Below are 27,742 nucleotides of genomic sequence, written 5' to 3' on the forward strand. Positions count from 1 at the left end.
GTATTTGCTCTGGGTTAAGTGACTGCATCATAATCAAGCTCAAGGAGTACGTTTTCCTGTTGATACAAATTTTCAATTTGCACTTAGAAAGTGTCTTCTTGTACCCTCACCTCTTTCACCATTGAACTGGCCCAGAATGTCATTCTTACTTGCACAGTCTATGCCCAGCTATCTCCAAGGGTCATTACTTCATATAGACTCTGGGTGGAAAACAGGGCCCTCCATCTCCCTGCTACTCCACAATTTTGCATCTGGAGGCTATAGCTTCCAAGCTCCCCTCTCAGAGAGAAAAGTAATTGTCTGTGTGGAACTGACAGCTGAACAAGTAGTTTGAAGGGAAATAATTTCTGCTGCAGGAGCAAGCAGAAGCCCCCCAGCCGTTCTAGGTAGTTTCCAACTTACTGTGAAACTGAATTTCTATTTTTAAAAGCCACAGTTCTGCCAAGAGATTCCTGAAATGAGGGCATTTTTGTGAACAAATGGTTTGCCCTGCGGCTGACATATTTCTTTAGCTTTTTGGGATCGTACCCCCGTTTGCTTTTCTGGGGAAGCAACAGCCATTGGAGAAGTCAGACTGTTGACAGCAAAAAGAGTAAAAGGAAATAAAGACTTCATGCAGGTCTACTCGTCTGTCTCCAAGCAGAGCTAGTACCCTGGAATTCAACAGATGTGTATGCTGACAGCTTCAGCCCCATCTTGAAATTCAGAACAATGGGCCAAGTCTGTTTCCAGTGGTCTGTCTCGCCTACTGCCAGAGACATTTGGAGGACATTCAAAACCTTGGTGTTTATTTTGGCTGAAATTTTGCATCGTTACAGGAGGATATTAAAAGCTTGATCATTCCAACACTCTCCTTGGGGCTCAAAGGGCCTAACCACCGTAAAATGTCAAGATCCAGTATGGCGATTTGTCCAACAGGGATGGAGTAATGCAAACAAAAACCATAGGCCTTTGGGCCATCTGTTAAAAGCTGAGCTCATAAGGACATAAGTGGTGCTATCAATGAGTAGGACCAATGGCCACTCAGCCCAGAATTCTGCTTCCCTTTCTAATACCACTGTGCTTCTCATTACCTCTGTGCAGGTAGGGTAGCAGCATCCTTAGCCCCTTCAGTGGGAGGGGAGTAGGGAGGAAAGGAGGACTGATCTATGTGTGTAATTATGACATTTATTAAGCAATTACAATGTGCTATACACTGGGGTGGATTCAAGATTATCAGATGGGACATAATCCCTGTCCCCCACGGGTCTCACCAGTTTTCTTATACCCATTTTACGGATGGAGAAATTGAGACTTAGGTTGTGATTTGCCCAAGGATGCACAGCAATCCAGAAGCAAAGCTGGGACTAGAATCTGGATTGCCTGAGTTCTTTCCACTAGACCACGCTGCCACCCATAGACTGGGAGTCCAGAAGGTCATAGGGTCCAGAAGGTCATAGGTTCTCATTCCAGCTCCACCACCTGTCTGCTCTGTGACCTTGGGCAAGTCGCTTCACTTAACTGTGCCTCAGTTACTGCACACGTGAAATGGGGATTGAGACTCTGAGCCCCACGTGGGACAGGGACTGTGTCCAACCCGGTTGGCTTGTATCCACCCCAGTGCTTAATACAATGCTTGGCATGTAGTAAGCGTTTAACAAATATGACTATATTATTATTATTATTATTATACTATATAGATGTTACAAAGACAGGTCAGCTTTTCTTAGTCTTCCCTAACTGACCTAACAATCACGCATCAATCAGTCAGTAGTATTTATTGAGTGGCTACTGTGTGCTGAGCAGTGTACTAAGTGCTTGGGAGATTACAGTAGAATTAGTATATGTGTCCTGGAGACCAGAAGAAATGGGTACTTTCAGAGAAGAACGGTCAGGGCTAATGAGGTAAGCTTGAGAGTAGGCCGCAGGGAGGTGGTAATCAATCAATGGTATTTGAGGGCTTACTATTTGCAGAGCACTGTACTAAGCGCTTGGGAGAGTACAGTACAACAGAATTAGTAGACATGTTCCCTGCCCATATTCATTTGTTCATTCAATTTGTATTTAAGTGCTTACTGTGCATAGAGCACTGTACTAAGTGCTTGGAAAGTACAGTTCAGCAATAAAGAGAGATAATTCCTGCCCAAACCAGGTTTACTGTCTAGAAGCAGGGAGACAGACATCAAAACAAGTAAACAGGCATCAATATCAATAAATAGAATTGTAGATAAGTACATGTCAAGCTTACCTTCTAGAGGGAGGAAAGAGAAGGGGATTCAGAACATTAGATATCAGCCACATGTGAGTTTGAGGTTAAGGAGGCTGAAAATACCACTTTCAGATCCCAACCTATTTTCTCTCTTTCTCCTACATCTTCCTACCATCTAGAGCCTGAGGATAAGGCTTGCTCTCCATTGAAGCTCCCGTTGACTTGCAGGGTGTGGTGGAGTCTCTGCAAAATAGAGGAGCCAGACAGTGAAGAGCAGTAAAATCTAAAAAAAAAAACCAAAAACAAAACCTGGGTGAGCCTTGACTGAGCTGCCAGTTATTGGTCTTCCCAGGTATTTGACTGTTTCTTGAAATATGATTCATAGATGAGGGTGTCCCTGTAAGGTTCATTTCACTGTTGCCATTTGGGATTCTGCAGGTGGAGGTGGTGTTTTAATATGTATTGCTCTTCTGACATCAAGAACTGAAATGAAAGAAGGGGGCCAAAGAACAGCTTTATTAATGAGGGAACAGTATATGAGTCAGTTCTGGAGGGTAGTGGATCCTTAGGAAAGTTTGGATTTGATAGGACAATGCTGTGGATTTGGGGAGGGTGGTGACTTGGTTGAAAAATTTGGTGGGGAGAGAAGAATATAACAGGACAGTGGACCTATCAGAGGGTAGAGAACCCTGAGCCTGAAAATACATTATTCATTCATTCAGTCATATTTACTGAGCGCTTGCTGTGTGCAGAGCACTGTACTAAGCACTTGGGAAGTACAAATCAGCAACATATAGAGATGATCCCTATCCAACAATGGGCTCACATTCTAGGGATTATGGAGGTGATGGTTCCCCTCTGTAATAATAATAGTAGTAATTACTATCAATAATAATAATTATTTTAAGCACTGTACTAAGTGCTGAAGTTGGCTGACAATGCTGGCTGGCTCCTAGCCCCTTTGCTCTATCCAGTAGGCCACAACACTTTCCTAAGTAGAAGAATATGGGGGATTCAGAGGCAGGGTCAGGGGTGAGAGGCAGTAGAAGGAAGGATGCAAGTCTGAGTTTCCTTTTTTCATGCTTTTCTTGAGATGGAAGAGAGACCTCTGGGAGGAAATGCTCATGTGATAGGAAAACAAAGTGTTGGGGGAGGTGTTATCTGAGTTTTGAGCAGAGCCCTTCCAAAGGTTTTATAGTGCAATATAGACAGTAGGGCGTGAATGCTGGTGGACCCAAGCAAGGGGAACACAGGGTGAGACAAAAACATACTTAAGCATAGTGTCATCTGATTGATGCCTTGTTTCGGTTGGTTGGTCAGTCAATCAGTGATATATATCAAACATTTACTGTATGCACAACATTCTACTAAGGGCATGGGAGAGTGCAAGAAGCAAGTACAAGAGACGCAGTCTGGCTTGTGAATAGAGCCTGGGCTTGGGAGTCAGAATGACCTGGGTTCTAATGCCCACTATGCCATTTGTCTGCTGTGGGCAAGTTACCTAACATCTCTGTGCCTCGGTTACTTCATCTATAAAATGGAGATTGACTGTGAGCCCCATGTGGGACAGGGACTGTGTCCAACCCAATTAGCTTGTATCTACCCCAGAACTAGTACAGTGCCTGGGACATAAGAAACACTTAAATATACTACTGATGATAATAATCATTACTATTAGTATTATAAAATGACAAGGAGGGGAAGAAGAGACTGAAATCCATTGTCAGCAACAGGCAAGGAGAGAGACGAATCTTGAAGCAGTAAATAGTCATGCAGTTGTAGTAACTTTCCATTCAGCTTGTATGTAAGTGTTAGAAGGTTGAGTGACCTTAGGAATATTCATATATTTATTCTATTGGAGAAACCATTGGCTCTGCAGCTTCAGATTGGCATCTGTGTTACCTTTTAGCTTATGTATTTATGGGATTAATTTGGCTTCAATCATTGGTATTTATCGAGTGTTCACTGTATGCAAAGCAACGTACTTACTAAGTGCTTGACATGTGGAAAAATGAAAGTCGACCCACTTCATACCCCAAAACAAAATGACACCCTCAAGTCATCAAACTATACCCCAGACAGTCTATGATATTTATGAATGATCCTAGATTAAATGTAAAGCCATTCCTCCCACGTAATGCTCTCAAGCACTCTTTTCATGATAGCACAATTGAATTTTAGTGCTGATATTATGCAGAAGTAACATTGTAAAGTCTGTCTTGGCTAAAGTACTTTGCTTGCCCTACTTTTGAGTATTTGGACTGACTAGAATAGCTATTGAAACCCATTGCAAAATAGGATTGTGATGGCATCTATTTAGCATAGACAGACAGATTTTTAATATGTTAGCACAAGCTGCTCTTTTGCTGAATTTGTTGTGAAAGATGACACTTTGAATATTAAGAATATTAAAAATGTCATCAACCATTTAATGGTATTGAGTACTTACTGTGTGCAGAGCACTGTACTTAGCACTTGGGAGAGTACAGCACAGCAGAATTAGTGGACACATTCCCTCACATAAGGAGCTTACAGCCTAGACCACTTCTATACATAAGTGCTGTGGGGGCTGAGGGAGGGGCAAATAAAGGGTGCATATCCAAGTGGAAGAAGAGGAAAGGTGAGCTTAGTCGCAAAGACCTCTTGGAGGAAATCTGCTTTTACTGAAATTTTGATGGTGGGGAAAATGACTGTCAGATGTTGAGGGAGGCCATTCCAGGCCAGAGGCAGGACTCTCACATTTCCTGTTCCCCTCTTCTTTGGTGAAGGCTGACATGCTTGAATCCTTCCTCCCTGCTCTTCTATGGCCAGTCCCCTTCGTTCTTGAACTCTGATCGCATCCTCCTGCCAACTGAGCGGTCTCCCTCAGCTCAGCCATTTCCCTCTGAATCTGGGCATCTTCGGGGGTTGGATTGGGCCTCCTCCTCCTTTTCTTGCCCTGAAACTCTGGGGTGAAGGTTGAGGGGATTCTGAAGATGCCGTTGTTATTTTTATGATGTCATGTAATTAATTATTTTGTGCTAAGATCTCGGGTAGATAAAAGACTCCATCCCACACAGGACTTCCAGTTTAGTAGCTAAGGAATACAGATATTCCATCCTCACCCTACAGATGAGGCAACTCAAAATTCAATTAATTCAAAAGGGAATTTATCTTTCGTTATTGGTACCTATCTTTCTTGCCATTTGATTATGTAACTTTTAGGCTTTTATCACTGTTTTTAATTAATTATTTTGGATTTCAGGAAGGCAGTAATGTATTTTGTAGTGCTTCCTATGGGAAACTAGTTTGTTCAGCACCGTTTCATTTAACACTGTATTTGCAGGGAAAAATTAAAAACCCTAACCATGATATGGCAGTAATCATACTTTCAAATCACTTAGATAATAATAATGAACAGTAAAGGCTAAATGTCTTAACATATATTATGACTGAGAGTAAATTCAAATATTTTATCTATTCCCAATATGGGTGCTGGGCATTCAATTCAGAGAATGTGTCTGATATTCTAGCCCATTTCCTTCTGGGGGAATGCAGGAAAGCTGTGAGGGGACCCTGTCAGCTCAAAAGATACATCTGACACTTTTGGCTACAATTCACACTGCTCCATTTTACTATGGAGCTCAGGTATCAGCATCACCTTCAAGAAGTTTATCAGCTCTCGAAATGGTGGATCATCAGCCTCATGGACTTCCATTATACAGAAGAGAAGCTGACATCGAGCGCTCATTCAGTCCCATGTGAGTAGTGAAAATGCCTCAGAATTTATCCCAAGGTGGATCATCACTGCTGTGAAGGAAGGATGCACTTTTCCCAGTCAGTCTATCAAATGTAATTAACAATTGAGGGGAGCATTTTGTATAAATGGGGCAGATCGATTCATCCAGTCTGGCTTCAAAGACAGCTTTGGGGTGCCAGGCTTAAAAGATGGTGTCATGTTGCCTTATATCACGGTTCAAGTTTTATTCACTAAGTCCAGACCAGTTGCTTGTGGTCATTCATTCTGCATTTGGGTCCTTAACTAGATTTCCTTAAAATTGTAGTTGAAACTTCATCTGTCAGAGGATATTTCATTGGGCAAACCAGTCAGGTGTGTGTAGAGTCATCCTGGCAGTGTGCCTGCAAAGGGACACCCTTTTAGCTAGGATTGAAAATTGCATTCATATTATCAACACTACCAGTGTGTACCAAGTTGCAAATGTCCTCCTCATGAATAGATAGGACCTGGTCCTACAGACTTAGTGTAATTTTTAAGAAGGTTTTTGTCTGCTGACTGGATACAGAATAAACTGTGCTAACGGTCAATTTATTTGTACTTAAAATTGAAAACTTCAGGCGCATTCCCACTGGATTTTTGAATATGAAGAATTTGCAAAATTGAGATTTTTAAAAAAATGTATCCTTTTCAGAAACAAACCTTGAAATAATATGGACTGGGAATGGACAGGGAACATGTCTGATAATTCTGCTGCATTGTACTTTCCCAGTTGCTTAGTCCAGTGCTCTGCACAGAGTGAACCCTCAATAAATAAGATTGATTGAATGAAATATGTTAGTATTAAATCATAGTGGTAAAAATTTCCACTGAATTGCTTGAAACTGATTTTTGTTATTGTAAGTGAATAACCTTGTGATGGATAGTGCATTCAGTAATTCATGAGCAAAAATCTATAGAATTCATAAGCATTTTAAAGCCATTGCTTTTATTAGGCTCTCTTTCCAAGAAGAACTTCCCTCTTTGGTTTCCAAAACAATCAGATATTTCCAAATGGGAACTCCTGAAATTAAATTATTTGACATGCCAAAAAAAAATACCCCTAAATCATTTGAAATTCTGTCTGCTTCGTAATGGAGTCCTGATAGATGATGTTCATTTGCTTGTTGGCAGACATCACATTTAACAAAATATTGGGTGGCATTCTAATGCCCTAATACATTCTAATTACCATTCCCTGATAGTGTTATGCCCTTTGGAGGGAAATAGATTAGGACTGGGGAAAAAATCTCGAGTGTATTCTAGTGTTCAGAAGCATAGTTCACTTTTGTTCACATCAGTAGTACGAACTTGTTCTTTGGATGAAAATACTCCACGTAAATTAGAAAGTGCTTTCTACACCACAGGTGTTTCTTTTGCACACTTCAGTTTGATAGGGCTCTGTACATTAGCTCTGCTTTATCTCTTTAAAGTACTTCTGCTTATGTTCTGTTTAATGGCCCTGTAGGTGTGATTGGTGGTATCTGGACAGCAGTCCCAAGCAATGCATTAAATCCGCAATGTACACAGAATGCAGACAGTGATCCCAAAGTGACATTAACAAATGTGAAGTGATAACAGCAATAAAGTTTTCAAACCAAGATGGCTCTGTGTGTGTGTGTGTGTGTGTGTGTGTGTGTGTGTGTGTGTGTGTGTGTGTGTGTGTGTGTGGGAGAGGAAGAGAGAAATGCAGCCTGTTCAGGGAGTATGTATCCATGTGCTTGTTGCAAAAACAGGGTGGAGAGATCAGAGGAAATCATGTAAAATGAATACAAATTGAAAAGAATTCATCCCACTGCTTGAGACTACCCTGGAGAGTTTTCAAGGTCAAGGAGTAGAAAGATCACTTGTTTCCAACTAGACATAGGTCTAAATTAAAAATTGAGTAGCCTTCAGAAATTTTCAGGCCATAAGGAGCAGCATTGAGTTTATTGGCTGCTAATGGAGATATGATTTTGTCATTTCTTTGAAGAAGCCTTTTCAAGTAAAAAATGAAGCTTCCACAGAGAAGATGCTCTGTTCCCTGGATCCATCCATCTTTATAGGCACAAACCTATTTCATTTTGTCTGTTATGTTCATGATTTTATGCAGGCCACGATTGATTATTTTTTTTTAATAAAAGTATTTTGAAGAATATTCCAAAAGTTAAACATTTGATAGGCCACTCTAGGAAAATAGTTTTTCAGGACTGTGGAAAAGGATTTGTTTTTGAGCAGTATGGAAGTAATTGTCTTGACATGCCAGGAAGCTGAACTAGATTTTCAGAGTTTGTGTATTTTGAGTGCTGGAGAAATGACCTGGTGTGGGAAACTGGAGCTCTGGGTTTGAAACTGGCCCTCTCAGGTTAACTGTTTTGATTTGGACGTATATTACTACATTCTCTTTGCCTTGATTTCTACTGAAAATGCTTTTTCCCTTTACCATGTCACTAGTTCATTGAGGATAAAAGAAATGCTGTATGATCCTTTAAAGAACGGCGGGTTGTGCAACGTATGAATTTATGATAAAGAGTTGTAACTCTTAGATCCATTTGCTGGAAAAGACAGTGAATTGAACAAGGAGCAATTTCTCTGTGTATCAGTTACCTCATCTGTAAAATGGGGGTTAAGATGGGGCAGACTGTGAACTCCATGTGACTGTGTGCAATCTTACTAGCTTGAATTTACCCCAAGGCTTAGTACAATGCTGGACACATGGGAAGTGCTTAACAATTACCATTTTTTTTAAAGTCCACTTTCCCAAGCTCAGTACCATCAGTCGATTGAATCCTGAAGCCTCTCTTCTTCATATGAAGTCATTATTTTACTTTGGGTTCTAGTCATTGTTATTTTGAGTACTCGATTTTTTTGGCGGTTTTGCAAAAGAGGGCAGATTCAGGTGGGCTATAGGCCTTTAAAATAAATTGGCAGTCCTAGAACAGGTGCCTCCTTTCTAAAGACAAAGACGTTTCACCTTAGAGCACCTGCTAACCCCACGGGAGAGGTCTAGAATAGCTCCCAGGGCAATTTCTCTGATGGGAAAATTTGAGAAAATCAGAAATCCTCAGGGGAAAAAGAGTGAGATGGAGAGTGACGGGGGTCCATCCATTTCCTGCAATGCATTGATTTGTGCCTGTGAATCATAAAGCAGACCCTGTTGGCATACTGCAGTGAGATAGTATAATGGGATCATAGGACCTCTAGACTCTAAATTCATTTTGGGCAGGGAACATATCTACCAGCTCTTTTGTGTTGTATTCTCCCAAGCTCTTAGTACAGTGCTCTGCACATAGTGATCACTCAATAAATACTATTAACTGATTGCTTGCTCTGCACACAGTAAGCATGCATTCATGGCTTCATTTCCATGGGAACATGGTTTCTGTTTTAGAATGGCCCCAAATGGGTAGAACAGCAAGCAAGGCCTTCACTATGAGAAGATCCATTGATCCTGTTTCTTTCCAGTTTGTTGGTTCCTACCATGTGTTTACCTGAAGGCTCACAGGCCTGACAGGCTCAGTTTTAAATCTGGTGGGCCCCTGGGCAGAGGAAGCTCAGGAGGAACTCAAGCCCAAAGTTGCTGCCTTTCCTCTGGCCATTTTTAGACTGCAGATGTGGATGCAGCCGCAGTTGTAAACCCTTTAAGGTGGGAACATGCCTCTTACACCTATTATACTGTCTCGAAGGCTTAGTTCAGAGCTCTGCGTAGAGAACACTCATCAAATACCATTGATGGATAGGTTGTTACAATGAAGGGGAAGAAGGCACAACGAAGTTGGGGCTGCTCCATCAACCACAGGTGGTCCCGTAGAAATCAGGGGGCCTCTTGCTGGATGACAAAAGTTACCTGTGAATGAAGGGAGCTCAAGCAGGGGCTCTGTGGTCCTGATACCTTTTTTAGGCATTAACAAAAAAGGTCCATCCTGACTGATCGCTCATGTGACAGGCCTAAACTCCATTTAGTTGACCATTTTATGGTTTAATACATGGTAAGACCTTTATGTGAAAGACACTCTGTACCTTGTCTTTCCCTCATTTGATGGGGTCTATGGTGTTATTTGTTAAATATAGATTTGACTGCCTCTAATGAATGTCTGTATCACAGGATTATGAGCCTCACTGCCAAGATTTCTAGTTAATGCTGCCTTTTAATGATGTAACTTTTGAGGATTAGTTGTCCTAAGTCAGTAGGGGCTAGAGCAATTAATATGGATGAGAAATGTCCTGTGTCAGTATGTAAACCCCTCATCAAGAGAGTATGTCAGTCTTTCAGAACTTCATAGAACATTGCCAGCCCCATAAAATACTTATTTCATGGTTGCAGGACACTCTTCTAGAAGGTTTGGATTTATTACAGTCAGCTAGGGAAGCAAGCCTCTTGAGGGCAAGGACCATGACTTTTTACTTCAGCTGTACAATTTCAAGCACTACCATCTCAAATGCTCTGCACACACTAAGCATTCAAATACCACTGATTGATCTATTCAGGAGAGGTGAAAGACAATCATAATGCATAAGAGACAGGCAGAGAGAGCCTGACTGAATGGGTACTGTGATAGCATGTGTAGGTAGGCTTGCTATTTAAGCCCTTGCCAGCCAATAGAAACTGTTAGTTTTCTGCACAGATCACATTATTATACATGAGTCTGAGCCCCAGACTGAGCCCCTTCCTTCCTCTCCCCCTCGTCCCCCTCTCCATCCCCCCCATCTTACCTCCTTCCCTTCCCCACAGCACCTGTATATATGTATATATGTTTGTACATATTTATTACCCTATTTATTTATTTATTTTACTTGTACATATCTATCCTATTTATTTTATTTTGTTAGTATGTTTGGTTTTGTTCTCTGTCTCCCCCTTTTAGACTGTGAGCCCACTGTTGGGTAGGGACTGTCTCTATATGTTGCCAATTTGTACTTCCCAAGCACTTAGTACAGTGCTCTGCACACAGTAAGCGCTCAATAAATACGATTGATGATGATGATGATCACCTCTTCCTGTACTTCAAATATCACCAAAGCTAGATTGTCTTCCATTACTGCAAAATTCCTAGAGGTGTATAGGCCAACATTCACCTCTAGCCTCAAAATATGTACTCCCACCTTCACCACTTGTGTGTCTATGGGTATTTAGGTGAACATCCAAATATTTGTTCTGATTTCACTATTTCTTTTTGACTTCTCTGTTAAATGGCATGCTCCTTGTTGGCAGGGAATGCGTCCTCTGTTTCTGTAGTAGTAAAAATAATACTTGTGGTGCTTGTTAAGCATTTACTATGTGCCCTGTACTAAGTGCTAGGATAGATACAAGAAAGGTTGGATGCAATTCCAGGCCCACATAACTCTGGGGAAAAAAAGAAATGAGTTGGAATTACCAGAAGATAATAGACCTCAGGAGGAACTGTGTGGTTAGATAGATGAGCTTTTAAGCACTAAGACAAGATAGGCAACTGTTTCGGATACAGTCCAGTCTAGAGGCAAGGGACTAAAGAAATTGACCATTAGTAATTCCTCATAACTCAGTGACTCAAGGTTACCTCCATGTCTTTCATGAGTACTTCCCGTGAAACTGACACCTCTCCATTTCTACAAACTGGGGAGCATTGAGGAAAATTCTACTTGGAACAAGCACTTTTTTCCAGTTTTTGTGACATAGTAAACATATCTTTAAGGGAAATCAGAATACTTTACATAAGCAATTCTTCAATGTAAGGAATAGCTATTATTTCTTTATGCAGATATAAAAATAGAAATATGGAAGATCACCCGTAATTGCTCAGAGACCTGGCTAACATCTACTGATCTCTGCTGCATCTTTTTATTTTACATTCTGTGTTGCACCGTTCTAATGCAGTAAATTATGTGAGAAGCATTACCTCTGTCCTTAGTTGAGTAGGGCAGAAAAATAGCTGTGACATTCCTAATCAAGTAGGAGATCCTACTGAAAGAAAAAACTAAGATTGTGAAAGCCCATGTAAAAGGAAATCTTGAAATAATTTTAACAACTCACATGTTTACCTGGTTTCATATCTCTTGATGCTGTAGTCAGCTGCGATTGCATTCCTTTTTGTACCTGACAAGGAGGGGAAAGGTTATCTCGTTTCTTTTCATTTTTATTCCACCCACCACATTCTTTTTTTTTTTTTTCCTCTGCCTTGATTCATAATGGGTTCTTTTGCCTGAAGAGTTTGGTAGAATAATCTCGAGTACTGATTGACTTTCACATTGCTATCTTTGCTAGACTCATCACTTGTTAGATTTTTGGCTAGTACTTAGGAAAATCAAAAAGGATGTGTTTTTTAAAAATGTCATTTTGGCATTTACACTTGGATTTTCTCCCAGGATGTAGGACATTTTTGCCATCCCCTCCCCCCCCCCCCCTCTCTCTCTCTCATTGTTTGTGTTCATTTCTCAAAGGTTATTGGTCAGAAAGGTGAGCATCTGGGTTGGCCTATGCTAGGTTCAGGAAACCTGGTTCTTTAAAAATAGTCAGTAGCCTGCAGAATTTTCATTGACCTTATTTCTGTCTGCCCCTTCCTAACTGAACTGGCTTTGTCCCTCTGCTCCTCCCCTATGTAGGCCATGTCTACAGGTGTATCTGTCTGCAGCTGAATTCAGACACCTACACCCCATTTCCTCAATAGACCTAGTTTACTGAGTACTCCTAAGAATAAGGTATTTCAGTCAATCAATCAGTCATATTTATTGAACACGTACTGTGTGCAGAGCAGTGTATTAAGCATTTGGGAGAGTACAGTATAACAGACACATTCTCTGCCCACAACAAACTTACAGTGTAGAGGGGGAGATAGACATAAATAAATTACTGATATGTACATAATGCAGGGGCCTAAGGAAGGGGTGAATAAAAGGAGTAAATCTAAGTGTGAGGGTGATGCAGATGGGAGAGGGAGGAGTTGCTGAATTGTACTTTCCAAGTGCTTCGTATAGTGCGTTACACACAGTATTGCTCAAAAAGTAGGATTGAATGAATGAAGAGGAAATGAGGACTTTGTCAGGGAAGGCCTCTTGGAGGAGATGTGTCTTCAATAAGGCTTTGAAGAGGGGAGGGTAATTGTTTGTTAGGTGTGAAGAGGGAGGGCATTCTAGGCCAGAGGCAGGATGTGGGCAAGAGGTTGGTGACGAAACAGACAAGATCAAATACAGTGAGTAAGTTAGTTTTAGGGGAGCAAAGTGTGCATGCTGGGTTGTAGTGGGAGAGTAACAAGGTGAGGTGGGAGGGGGCAAGGTGATTAAGTGCTTGAAAGCTGAAGGTAAGGAAAGAAAGAATGGATGCCTATTGGTACCCCCTGAGGACTGACTCTTTGGGCCCAGGCTGTTTCAAGGTATGTCTGCCCAGACAAAAGAAACTTGGGAAATATTCTATGACCAGCGACCTATGTAATGAGTTCAGGCTAAGAATTCTGCTTGAGTGGTTGAGATTGTCCCCTAGGATGATCCTGAGTGTGCCTGGTTGTTTCACAGCTGTCTCTTCACTTTGGCTGTGTAGATGACCATTTGCTTAGTATTTGTGTGACACGAGATGTGGCTCCTTTTGGCGCTTGAGAGAGAAATTTAGCTGTGTGCTCCACAATGTCCAGATGGAACTGATTTGCTATTTGTAATTCACTTTGGCAGCTATAGTCCCTCTCTTTTTCTGTTTGTGCATTACAGCAGCTATTTTCAAAACATGGTCTCTGACTCGTCAGCTTGAAGCTGGAAGAAGTAGTACTACCAATCCATGTCTTGGATTTTCCATAGAATGGGTTTGCAGCAATTCCTCCTTAAATTCATTAATTCAGTGATTTATTGAGCACTTACTGTATGCGGAACCCTGTACTAAGCGCTTGGAAAGTACAATTCGGCAACAGATCGAGACAATCTGTACCCAGCAACGGGCTCACAGTTTAGAAGACAGGCTCACAGTCCAGAAGATAACAGTTAAACCAGCCTTGTAGTGAGGTTTCCTAGTATACAGAAGTTTTACAGGCCTTTCTACATACACTAGTGTCTCCGAAGAGAAGCATTACCAGTGATTTAGTTTAGTTTTCTATATTGATGCCAAAATTCCATCCCACCTGGTTTCTTTCAAGCCCTAGACTAGAGTTCTGTTATGGATATGGCTGAATTCCACCACTGAAGAGTCCATTCTCTCTTATGTGCACATAGTGGGGGCCTATTGGGAAAGGCCTTGTTAAGGGCCAGAGAAATAACATACTGAGCCAGACCAGTTTGCCATCCAACCCTGTATTCTGTTTCTGACTGTCACCAAATGATACTTGGAGGAACAGTGTCATTCATTCATTCATTCAATCATTTATTGAGCACTTACTGTGTGCAGAGCACTGTACTAAGCACTTGGGAAGTACAAGTTGGCAACATATAGAGATGGTCCCTACCCAACAATGGGCTCACAGTCTAGAAGGGGGAGACAGACAACAAAACAAAATATGTAGACAGGTGTCAAAATCGTCAGAACAACCAGAATTAAAGCTATATGTACATCATTAACAAAATAAATAGAATAGTAAATATGTACAAGTAAAATAGAGTAATAAATCTGTACAAATATACAAGTGCTGTGGGAAGGGGAAGGAGGTAGGGCCGGGGGGATGTGGAGGAGGAGAGGAAAAAGGTGGCTCAGTGTGGGAAGGCCTCCTGGAGGAGGTGAGCTCTCAGTAGGGCTTTGAAGGGAGGAAGAGAGCTAGCTTGGTGGATGTGTGGAGGGAGGGCATTCCAGGCCAGGGGAAGGACGTGGGCCAGGGGTCGACGGCAGGACAGGTGAGAACGAGGTACGGCGAGAAGGTTAGCTGCAGAGGAGCCGAGTATGCGGGCTGGGCTGTAGAAGGAGAGAAGGGAGGTGAAGTAGGAGGGGGCGAAGTGATGGAGAGCCTTGAAGACAAGAGTGAGGAATTTTTGCTTGATTCGTAGGTTGACAGGCAGCCACTGGAGACTTTTGAGGAGGGGAATAACATGCCCAGAGCGTTTCTGTACAAAGATGATCCGGGCAGCAGAGTGAAGTATAGACTGAAGTGGGGAGAGACAGGAGGATGGGAGATCAGAGAGGAGGCTGATGCAGTAATCCAGTCGGGATAGGATGAGAGATTGAACCATCAAGGTAGCGGTTTGAATGGAGAGGAAAGGGTGGATCTTGGCGATGTTGTGGAGGTGAGACCGGCAGGTTTTGGTGACGGATTGGATGTGTGGGGTGAAGGAGAGAGCAGAGTTGAGGATGACACCAAGGTTGCGGGCTTGTGAGACGGGAAGGATGGTGATGCCATCTACAGTGACAGGAAAGTCAGGGAGAGTCAGAGTTTGGGAGGGAAGATAAGGAGTTCAGTCTTGGACATATTGAGTTTTTCATTATGATCTGTGAACATGTCTACCAACTCTGTTGTATTATACTATATTGTGCTAAGGAGCTGGGGTGGGGGTCGGGGGGGGGGGGTGTTTCACACTTAGTAGACACTTGATGAATACAATTAATTAACAACCAATTATGCCTCTTACCCTTGAATTTATCCAATTTAGTGAAAAATTCAGCCTGCATCACTTCCTCCTTACCTTTTCGGCTGATTACTACTTGCCTGGTGGAGAAATGTTTTCTTTAGGTTATTTTGAACTAGTCACCTTCATGCTTCAAAGGGGTCCTATCGTCTTGGTATGGTGACATTTAGTGAAAAATTCCTTATGGGCACTGTCCATGCCATTCAAAATTTGATGGACTTCAGTCCTATCTTTTCTCAGCTTCTTCAGACTGAAGAGTCCTAATCTTTTCAAGCTGACTTCATCTGGAAGCTACCCTACATATTGATGGTCCTTCTCTGAATCTTTTCTAACTATATTTTGTGTCCTTCCTAGAATGTTACTGTTAGCCAAGGAGGGCAGCCTTGAGAGCTAGAGGATGTGAACCTTTGATAAACATTCTCTTAATTTGATTTTTTTGAGCTGTGTAACAGCTCAGGGGCTAACCAACAGGTCATTAAAGAACTGGGGACAGCCAAAGATGGAGGGAATCTCTCAGCCAGAAAGGAAAAAAGCAACAGAACACCTCTCCCTCCCCACTACATGGTAAGGAGATAGAACAGCATGGCTAGCGAAGCAGCGTGGCTTAGTGGAAAGAGCATGGGCTTGCGAGTCGGGGTCGTGGGTTCTAATTTTGGCTCTGCCACTAGTCAGCTGTGTGACTTTGGGCAAGTTACTTAAATTCTCTGTGCCTCAGTTACCTCATCTGAAAAATGGGGTTTAAGACTGTGAGCCCCACAACCTGACAACCTGATGACCTTGTATCTACCTCAGCGTTTAGAACAGTGTTTGGCACATAATAATTGCTTCTTAAATACCATCGTCAACATGATTACACTGCCAGTCAGCTAAATTTTGCCATGTTCTCAGGACAAACAGGGTAATGAATCACTCGAGGGTCCCAAGAGCCATGCCGAAACTCCAGCAGCAGCAGATTCGTAGATACTCATGATTTGGGATCACCAGCAAAACTTGAGAAGCATAGTGACCTAGTTGAAAAAGGCATGAGCTTGGGTATCAGAGGACCTAGTTTCTAAACCCAGCTCTGCCACTTGTCTGCAGTGTGACTTTGGGCAAGTCACTTAACTTCTCTTTGCTTCAGTTTCCTCATCTGCAAACTGGGGATTCAGTACCTGTTCTCCCTCCTACATAGACCGAGAGCCCCATATGGACCTGTTTACCCCAGTGCGTGGTACATAGTAAGCACTGAAGAAATGCCACAATTATTATTCATTATTAAAACCTGCTTGAACTATGACTCTAATCTTAAAGCCTTCATTTAATTCTTTATGAATGCAAGTTGTGACTAACATGTGAGGGCACAGTCAAAATTTGGTGATGAGATGATTTTTAAAAATTTGATTATTAAAGGGTGGCACTTGAGTTTTGAAGAGAGAATCATCAAAGCTCTAAAAGTAAACATTTTGTTTTAGCAACATTCTTCCTCTTATCCATTGTTTTGTTAATCTTTCAGGGGATGGATTTTAACTTCATCTTTATGAAGTGGTTTCATTTTTGAATCAGTCTGCAAACAAACCATCTCATTACTGAGCTAGCCACTGTAACTTTAGTCCCCCTAAATGTTAGTTGCCTTGTAACTTGCTGTGCTCACCAAGTGAAAATATGAGCTAGAAATTTCACTGCAAATTTTCTTTGTATTCCTTTTAAAGTGTTGCTAAGGATCATCTGGTTCCACTAATTAGCTAGAGTTTATTTTGGGAAAATTAAAAACAGTTATCAAAACTATTCTGTATCCAAAAGTACAACAGGTTGCTTGGAGAAACATGGTGATGGTTACCCTCCTTGACACCCATTCTCTTGTTTGGAGATATACATACAACATCCCTAACCTTTCTTGCTGAATCCATAATTCCCATAGTAAGACTGCGTCTCTGAAGTGTTTTAGCAGCCAGAAATCCTGCAGAAACAAATTCTGTGTGCTTACCTATTATCCATTTTATGAGATTATTCTCTTATTATTTGTTTTTGGGTTTCTTTAATGTATTTGTTAAGTGCTTACTATGTTCCAGGACTATACTAAGCACTGGGGCAAGTACAGGCTAATCAGGTTGGTCACATTCCCTGTCCCACATTGAGCTCACAGTCTTAATCTCTACTTTTACAGATGAGGTAACTGAGGCACAGAGAAGTGAAATGACTTGCCCAAGGTCATTCAGCAGACAAGTGGCAGAGCTGGTATTAGAATCCAGGTCCTCTGACTTCCAAGCCCATGCTCAAGCCCACTTCCAAGCCCACACTTGGCTACACTGCTATTGTCCAGTGTGGGTTTAACAAACAACTCTATGCTTACTTTGTCCACACCCTTGCTGATTCTGTAAACTTCAGACATGTCCTTGTCTTTGCTTTTTTCTTTATGGACACGAGAGTCCTGATCTTTTCAGTCTGTCCTCCTATAGACACCTCTCCATCCCCCTGATTTACTTGGTGGCTCCTCTCTGTACCTGATCCAATCAGTCAATCAAACTGCTATGTTTTTTAGCACTTTGGGCAGAGCCCTGTACTGTGCACTTGAGATTATAATATAACAGAGTTTGTAGAAACATTCCCTGCCTCCAAGAAGATCCACCTCAGTCAAGCTCTTTGTAAGCTAAGGGAGCAATACCACACAGGCAGGAAGAGTAACAATGCCCTGCCTGCTGCTGCTGTGGCACTAGGGAGTGAATTTCTAGGGACTGGCACTGCTGAAACAGCTTCCAGTTCTGTGTTGAATCTGTGTCAGGCACTGACATGGGACAGTTACACTTTTAAGTGTCAGCAGGACACTGAACTGAAGTACTTTCAACTCTACTTGGTTTCCATTTGAGTTTTTAAAGTGTAACTGTCCCCTTCCTCAGGATGGCAGCTAAAGATCACAAGAAGCAGTAGCCCAGGTAGATTGCAGCAGCATACCAATTGCCCTGTGTTTTTCCCATTATGGGCCAACTCCCCTTAACTTGGGCAAACTCGTTCTGATCCCAGAGAATCGCTTGACAATCTCCTGACCGTGGTTACCTCCCAACTACTCTGGTTCTCAGGATATGTTCCCACTTCTCTTTCCTGTCTTGAATTCATGATGTGAAGGCCTGGAGAAGAGCTTATCCTGCTTATCAGGATAACAGATCAGCCAATTAATTGATCGTATTTATTGTGTCTGCCCTGGTTTCCCTTTGTCTCTTTTGCTCAGCCCTTTGGGCTTTCATATGTTCTGAGCTGCAGAACCCAGCAGGTTATAAGGGATTGGATCATGAGCAAGGTGGGGTTTTTGGTTAAAAGCAGGGCCCCACTGGAGAAGTGTTCCTAAGTCAGGCTTAGGAGGAAGAAGATCTCCAATGCTCCCTGTGGGCCCCTCTTCTGCTCTTTCCCTCAGACCTGCCCCTGCTCCCCACTGCATTCCAAACAAGGTGGATTCCAGGATGCCTGTCCTGAACCAGAAGCCCAGTGGAAGGCAGTATGGGCTACTGGAAAGATCGCAGGGGTGAGAATTAGGAGACCTGGATTTGAGTCCTGGCTCTGCCCCTGGCCTAGTGGGTAATTATGGGCAAGTCACTGGCTCTCTGGACCTCAGTTTCCTCTCCTGTACAGTGAGGATAAGATCCTTGCTGTACTTCCCTCTGGACAGATTATTGATTGCAAAGCATTCTGGAAAAATGGAAGCCCTCTACCAATGCACGCTATTCTTATTTTGATTCTTTGGGGGCCAGTGAAGGAAGCATACTACCCTCTCTTTTTTGAGACTGTAAGACCATAGTCAGTGTCATTCCTGCCCCTCACCCACGGCCCAGGGCTTGGTCACCGACTAGGTTAACAGAGCACTTGGAGGAACCATGTGGGAGTTGCCTGCCAGCAATTGATTTCTTTATATTAATGTCTTCCTTCTGCTCTAGACTGTAAACTCCATGTGAGCAAGGAATGTGCCTACCAATTCTGTGTTGCTTCTGCACACAGTAAGCACTCAATAAATACCATTGATTGATTGAGCAAAGGACCAGAAGCAAAAGACAGAATCCCTGACTTCAAAGAGCTTACATTCTAATAGGTATTATAGGCTTACAATCTAACGGGTTTACATCTGTTGCACAAATTTTCTTAGATTGGATATACAGAAACTGTAAACAGCCTCTTTAAAGATTAAAGACAAGTTATGACTATCTGTCATTCAGTAGTAGAGACAGTGGGGGTAACAAAATGGAGTGATGACGGGTCAAAGAGCATTCGCGCTGCTATGGCAAGGACAGATCTGTCAAAGAGACGAGGCATTTCTCTATTATACACAAGAAGCTGCAAGCTTGGAAGCTGCTTGGATCGATCAGGATTTATAGTTCAAGTCAGAGATTCTCACCTAGAACCGTGGTTGTAGTACATACAGTACATTGCTGATGGCCAGATGTCTCGCTTTGGTACTATCCTGAGGAACAGATTTATGGGGCTGTCATGACTCATAGCAATAAGATATTGATGGAAATTGGGCTTAAACTCTTGCGTCTATGTTGCTGCCATGTATTTTTAACCCCTTGGGTCTCGGGACATTGGGAGTGAAAACAAATTACTAAAGGGGCGGAGGGGTGTGTATGTGTACACATTTATATAGGCAGCAATTTATGTTCATTTTTTGATTGCTACAGTGATGCATCCAGTTGTCTTAATGCTTTATATTTTCTGCTTAGTTTTCATTTGCTTCATTGAACAGGCATGATGGGGTTTTGTATGCCATGCATTTTGTTTTCTCTCTCTAAGGAAAATTGTTTATCTGTCCAGAATTCCTCAATTGTGTGGATTATAATCAAGTGCCTTTATCTCTGATTTATCCATGATCTTGTGGACTGGGTATTAATGATCTCCTTTTAAGAAGTGAACTGACAAACACTGCAAGGGGGTTTGAAGGCATTCTAAGAATAAATCTACAAATAACTCAATCAGTTGTTTCTCAAAAACATTTACAAATGATAGTATTTTCTGTCCTATAGGTTTTTAAATGTTTACTCATTAACCTATTATTTTAATTGAAGCAGGTTTTAAGGCTGGGAACTGAACACTTCATTCTTTTCTAAGCCAAATTTAATGCCTTGTGGAAAGACCATGGGCCTAGGAGTCAGAGAATGTGAGTTCTAATCCCAGCTGCACCGTTTGTCTGCTGTGTAACCTTGGGCAAGTCACTTAACGTCTCAACTCCCTTGTCTGCAAAATAAGGATTCACCACCTGATCTTCCTCATGAGCCTCTTTTAGGACCTGATGATTGTGTGTTGGGATATAGTAAGTGCTTAGCAAATACCATGATTATTATTATTGTTATTAATAATAACAACAATAGAATTTGCTAAGCACTTACTATGTGCCAGGCGCTGGGGTGGATACAAGCAAATTGAATCGGACGCAGTCCCTGACCCATGTGGGGCTCATAGTCTCAATTCCCATTTTACAATGAGGTAACCGAGGCACAGAGAAGTGAAGTGACTTGCCCAAGGCCACACAGCAGACAAGTGACAGAGCTGGGATTAGACCCTATGACCTTCTGACTTCCAGTGCCATGCTCTATCCACTATGCCATGCTACTTTTCATATTATTAATTCTTAATATAGGAGTGCATGCATTCTTTTCCTTTGCTCTTCTTTATCTTGGCTGTGTGTAAAGTACTGGAGGAAAAGTGAAGAAAGGGAGAGGGATATCTTAATTCTAATTTATGTAAAACTATCTCAAACCAACCTACTTTCTGTGCCTCGATTTCATCTGTTGGTCAAGCCCTTCATGCCCAGAGTCCATGGAGATGAATTGGAGTGGGATGGAATAGTACAGTGCTCTGCACACACTAAATTCAATAAATACCACTGATTTAGTGAATAATCTGCGTTGATAATGGATACATAAAAAAGATAACAGCTGATGGCTTTGCTCTCTCTTTTTTTCAGGTTTATAGCCAAACCTTGTGCCTTAGGCCTTAATATCCAGGCCAATGGACCACAGAAAGCCCAGCCCAATGCCATTCTGGAAAAGGTCTTTACTGCCATTACAAAGGTAATATAGTCATCCTCCCTGCTGTTATGACACCATTGAAGATGCACAGCCTAAAATACACCAAGGTTGTGTCAATAAACTCTGCCCTTCAGTGGTTTAATGCTTGCCATAGAAAGTTGAATAAACATTAAATGTTAGTGCTCCCGGGCTATCTGAAAATGCAGTTCAAGGTCATAACTTGTGCTTTCTTCCTTAAAAAACACTCCCTACCTTTCCTGATACATTTATCTTCCTATTTCCTGCAATACTAAAAGGCACAGGAAAGCCCTAGGTAGACTTACTCCCTCTGAAATGACAGTTTTATATGTGAAAAAGTTTGGAATTTCCTGCAGGAATACCCAGGTTTGGAAAGTTTGGAGTGTGGTTATTAATGATGTCCTTTCAAGCAAGTGAACTGACAAGCACTGTGCAAGGGGGTTGGAAGGCATCCTAGGAATTAATCTAGAAGCATGTGGTTGAACTCAAGCAGTTATTTCTCAAAAAAATATTTTCAAATGACTTGAAAGCTCTTTCCATATCTTCTGGATATTTTCTCATTAACCCACTGTTTCAATCAAAGCAACTTTGAAGCCTTGAGTAGATGAGGCCACCGGAGTGAAAATGGAAAAAGAACAGAAAAACAAACACAAGACTAGGGCTGATGAAGAGTGAATGTAGTAAGGTTGTAGAAACCTGAACAAGGGGACAAAAGAAGAAGAAACTACATACCAGAAATAATGTCGGGGTGGGGGGGAATAGGCGAGGGAATAAAACCTATCCCACTTTCATTAGAGAGTTGATTGGAAGGTCTGTTGATCCTTTGAGGAGTCAGTTGCAGCATTGCTTTCCATTCCTGCCCAGAGTCAGTATTAGATGGAGTTACTCAGAGAATGATGCTCCTGCAGCATAAGGTAGCCATTTTGATTTAACTGAGCAAACTTACCTGAAGGAACTGCTCTGCTCTGCTCTGAAATTCTCATGGCATATGCCATTGCTTGGAAACTATTGCCCTAATGCAGGTGTCTTCATGAGAGCCATTCACAAGAAGCTGATTCACGTGATCAGTATATAAAAAAAGCCATCATCTGCAAGTGATTTCGAGTTCACAATCCCTTATTTTATTTTTTTCTTAATTTTCTGACTTGACTATTGCATTGCCTATTGATAGTCGCTAGTTGGTATTTGTATCAGCTGATAATTTTGTACCTCTTAGGCAGATGTTAAAGCCATTTTTTTCTGTAGCAGAAGACCTATCATATTAATGAGAGGGCTTGCCAACTTCTTAGTTTTTCAAAGGCTGTTTTTCTGGAGGACTATAATTTCAGACATCTAAAATCTTTAACAAGGAAGAAAAGCATGAATTAAAGGAAATCTATTTTCTTATCTTAAACAGGTTTTTGCATGCAAATTGTCTGCCTAAAGGATGTCTTTATAGCTGAGCAATCAACCCTTATAGTCTTCAAGGTTTATAGAGTAGAAAGCTACTGCTCAACCTGCATTTTAAACAGCGAATCAGATGGGCCCACAACATAAATCTTTCGGAAAAAAAACCCAGATGTGTCAAAAGAGAATCAGACTTATTTTAAAATGTGGTCACCACACATTGAATTTACTTTGTAGGAGGTTTTATATGTGCATTGACAATATTCTATTCCAAATGGCTAAAAATGTATTTTCTGCACACTTTTACCCCTAGAAAGATAATGCAAAGGGCATTTTTATTTCTGGCCTTGTGTTTGTGGCAGTTACTAGAGTAATTTCTAGAGTAAGGTAATGAACAAGTGTCACCACCAGTTTTGCTGCTCTAGAGTGTACCTGCTCCAAATAACTTTACTGATCACGTTGCTCATAGTTGCCAAGGTGACTTCCTTTGAAGTTGTCAACCGTTCATTTTAAAAACAAGTCTCATGTTTTAGATATTTCAGTAAGCTGTCCTTGAAGTATTAACATGTCCAGTTTTGTAATATAAAAAACAAACAGGCCAGATGTGGTGGGAATGTGAGGGGAAAGAAACAGGTCTGGAAACCTTAGAGAGGCTCCGTGATTGCTCGTGTGGACAGGGAACATGTCTACCAACTCTTTTGCATTGTATTCTCTCGAGCTGTGAAGTACAGTCCTCTGCTCACAAGAAAGCATTCAGTAATTACTGATGATGAAGATGATGATAGGAACCACTCTGGGATATTTATTGTTCTGGTGCAGTGGCAAAAATAAATAAAGAAGCCTGGCTTCTCAGGGTTTGGGTGGGTCAGGGAGGGTGGCAGGGGGGAGGGTTGCTTTTCGGTAGGAAGAAGGAAAGGGAAAAACTGCCTCTGTGTCATCTTCTTCTCTCTACACATCTTTCACTCAGGATTTCATGCTCAGATCATAGATCCATGGTTGCCCTTTTCTTTGGGGCCCTGAGAGAAAATTGCTAGGTGAATCTGCATTAATCATATTATCACTGTTCTTACCATTACTTTTGCGGATAAATGCTAAGGAGGAAATCAGTTGGAACTTCCATTAAAGGAGAGAAAGAAATATAATCCCTCAGAGAAATAAGGAAAGAAATGCCCCTCCTAGAACAGTGCTTTTGCACATAGTAAGCACTTAACAAATACCATCATCATCAATCTTCCTCCTGTCTTTTTTTTTTAATAGTATTTGTTAAGTTCTTACTTTATGCCAGATACTGTACCAAGCGCTGGGGTGAATACAAGCTAAGCGGGTTGGATGCAGTCCATATCCTATGTGGGGCTCACATTTTAATCCCCATTTTACAGATAAGGTGACTGAGGCACAGGCAAGTTAAGCAACTTGCCCAAGGTCACACAGCAGACAGTAGCGCAGCGGGGATTAGAACTCAGGTCCTCTGACTCCGAAGCCCTTGCTCTGTTCATTAGGCCATGCTGCTTCTGAATCATTTCTCTTTTTTCCCCTTATCCTCCTTCCATTGCCTCTCCAAATCCCTGGATGAATTTGCTAGGCTGGAACATATGGTTTCAGCTGATGTTTAGATGAGCATTGCATCTTCCTTAGCAAAAATAGTGCCCTGCTCCATAGGGAAATGTTTCCATACAACTGTGGCACTTAGGAAAATCAAATATTAACAGTCAAATTCCTTCCCCAGAAGATTTCTGGTTTTCTCTCCTCCAGGTGCAGGTTCCTCTGATCTTGGCAGGGACCAGGAACCACGGGCCTGGTTTTCAGGTTATCTGAGCATTTCTATTATTTGTACTCTGCCTTCCACTGTTGTCATAAGTTTGTAACCAAGCATTGTGTAGAAAAGATGGCTGACTGTGGGAGGCGGAAGAATCGAGAGAATCTTCCCCTCTCATATTGAACTGCCGTGAGACTCCTCCCCTCCAGAAGTGCAGTTGAGCTGGGTTACCCTGTGACCTTGATTTTTCAAATGGTTTTTGGAGAGCAGAGCTTTTGGGTCTCATTGGACCACATTTGCCCACTTGGGAAGCATCCATTTTCTTCACTCAGGCGCTTTGCTGCTTTTTTCCATCCCCTGCTGCCTGGCCCCTCACCCAAATCCCTCCTACCCAGCTTAATTATTCATTAGCACATCTCCTAGGTAATAGCTCAGGAGCTTTCCCGAGGGCCATTTTCATCTTGCTGAAGAATCAGTGGGTGGTATTTGTTGAGGGCTTATTATGTGCAGTGCACTGTACTAAGTGCTTAGGGAGTACAAAAAAACAGAGTTGGGAAGAAATATTCCCTGCACACACACAAGAAACGGCAGCCTAGAGCATTTCCCTGAGCATCATGGAAAACAATGCAACCAGTAGGCCAAAGCATACTTCAAGGTGCCCCTTTATCTTCTGCAGGAGAACTACTCTCCTAATCCTGCTGTGCTTTGTTTTCTAGCATCCGGATGAGAAAAGACTGGAAGGGCTCTCAAAGCAGCTAGACTGGGACATTCGCAGCATCCAGCGTTGGTTTCGACAAAGGCGGAACCAGGAGAAGCCCAGCATCCTTACAAGATTCTGTGAGAGCATGTAAGGAGCAATTCTCTTCCTTTGGGGCCCTGACTGTTGTCTTGAGGGGGCATTTTTAAGATGGTCTTCTTTTCCCTGTCAGGAATTCTCTTTCATTTTATGCTCTTAAAAAGTAATAACTATCTGCAAACCATAGCATCCTCTCCGAAAATAAAAAGTGAAGAAAAAAAGCCAGAGGCTAGATAGAGTAAAAAGACTGGAAGAGCAGTTTGAAAAGTTTGGGAAACCAAACTTGCAATTTATGCTGTGGAAACATATCAGTTCTTTAGCCAATCTTTGATAAAATGGGGTTAGTATCTACTTGTGCATGATGGGTTCCTGAGAGAAAAGTTTCAGATGCTGGCTCGGATATTCTTAACTTCGAGAGTAGAAGTCAAGAGAAAGCAAATTCACCTGACTCTAACAAAGATGATATATTGGTCTGATCCAGTAATTTCTTTTCTTATGTCTTTGAGAGCACAGTAGAATAAAAGACCGTTTCTCACTTAAACATGTGGAGCTTAAATTTCAACAGGAACTATTTAAATTAGATGTTAGGAAGAACTTCCTGACTGAAACTGTTATGAGAACAGAGGGTTCATAACCAAGGGAGGTTATAGATCCTCTAGTTTTTTAAGAATCAGTTATTCAGTTATCTTTCTGGGGTGGATGGAAAGCATCCTGCTTGGGAGGCAGTGGACTAAAAGAGCCACCCCTCCCAAACCAAATCATTCTCAAATGTCTTTAGGCATTAGTTTAGAAAGCATGAAAAAAGTACTGTGACTTCAGGCAGTTCCTAGCGGGTGATAGCTATCTAGTTTGGTCTTTAAATCAATGGTCCATCCTCCAAGAGCCTCCATTTGCTGATGTCCTTGTTTTAGTACTCCTGGCACCAGGCATTTTAAACCAGTGTTGTCTGGTTCAACACGGGTTAGATGGGAGCCCTTCTTTTTGGATCAGGCAGCCAGCCCTGCATGAAAATGGGATTCTGCAATTAAAATCTCTAATCGAAAATTCATTTTAAGGGAAAACGAGTCAAAGGCAGAAATTGGTAAGGGAAGGGCCTTGAGACCCAGGGAGGAATTCTAAAAGGTCAATCAATCAATCAATCATATGTATTGAGCGCTTACTGTGTGCAGAGCACTGTACTAAGTGCTTGGGAAGTACAAGTTGGCAACATACAGAGACAGTCCCTACCCAACAGTGGGCTCACAGTCTAGAAGGGGGAGACAGAGAACAAAACAAAACATATTAACAAAATAAAATGAATAGATATGTACAAGTAAAATAAATAAATGAATAGAGTAATAAATACATACAAACATATACTATATACAGGTGCTGTGGGGAAGGGAAGGAGGCAAGGCGGGGGGGATGGAAAGGGGAAGGAGGGGGAGAGGAAAGAGGGGGCTCAGTCTGGGAAGGCCCCCTGGAGGAGGTGAGCTCTCAGTAGGGCCTTGAAGGGAGGAAGAGAGCTAGCTTGGCGGATGTGGGGAGGGAGGGCATTCTAGGCCAGAGGGATGACGTGGGCCGGGGGTCGACGGCGGGATAGGCGAGAACGAGGCACGGTGAGGAGGTTAGCGGCATGCTAATTGGAATCATTGGAAAGATGTTAGGATCCTTTGGGGCTTTTTGCAAAATTTTTTTAAAGAACCATCTCAGAGATATTGAAGTTGAGAATTTTGAGGCAGGATACACTGACTCAAGGGCCAGGGAAACATAACCTATTGCACACTCAGTCTGCTGAAGGGCACACTTAACGATGCAGCCATCCCTGGGAGCGTCATGTCAGTGGGAAGACTCGTATTAGGGAGCAGGTCATATTTAAAAATGATAGAAATCCAGGTGGAAGGTGGAGCAAGGCTGGAGAGTTGGAGGAGGTGGTTGAAATTGTTAGAGTGTAAAAATACCCTCAATGTCTGGTTGGGGAGTGAGTAGAAAGTAGAGTGAAAATGAACCATGAATAGTTAGTACTTACTAGTGGCTGATTCATTATTAATCTAAGGGACATCAGAGAATTACTAGCAGTTGGATTAGTGCCCAATACTGACTATGGGTTAGAAGTTGGTCCTAAAGCCAAAGTGTTAGCTTCCCTGCTTCCTGCCTCACAAGAAATTTCTTCAGGAAAACTACATTTCATCCTTCAGGGGTTTTGGAGTATATGCAATATATATGCCAACAAGTGTTTGTAAGCATCAAGCAGCCACCTGGCCAGGAACTGGCATGTCCAATTTCTGGCATACCAATTTAATGCAAATGGACTTAGGAGAAGAAGCTGTTCATGGAGAAATGTGCTGAAGCGTTGACACGGTGCGTTATTTTTTTCTTCCTTTCTTCCCGC

General features: G+C 42.0%; 1 protein-coding gene across 2 annotated transcripts in view; it reads left to right on the plus strand.

The window, feature by feature from the left end:
- The window catches only part of CERS6 (ceramide synthase 6), a 198,349-nt gene that overhangs the window by 37,887 nt on the left and 132,720 nt on the right, over positions 1-27,742 (plus strand). For both annotated transcript variants that reach the window (XM_038751397.1, XM_038751398.1), the window contains exons 2-3: positions 21,352-21,457; positions 25,292-25,422. In XM_038751397.1, the coding sequence (XP_038607325.1) occupies positions 21,352-21,457; positions 25,292-25,422 (237 nt within the window). The remainder of the gene's footprint in view (positions 1-21,351; positions 21,458-25,291; positions 25,423-27,742) is intronic.

This window comes from Tachyglossus aculeatus, chromosome 9 (genome assembly GCF_015852505.1).
Source record: "Tachyglossus aculeatus isolate mTacAcu1 chromosome 9, mTacAcu1.pri, whole genome shotgun sequence".
Lineage (NCBI taxonomy): Eukaryota > Metazoa > Chordata > Mammalia > Monotremata > Tachyglossidae > Tachyglossus > Tachyglossus aculeatus.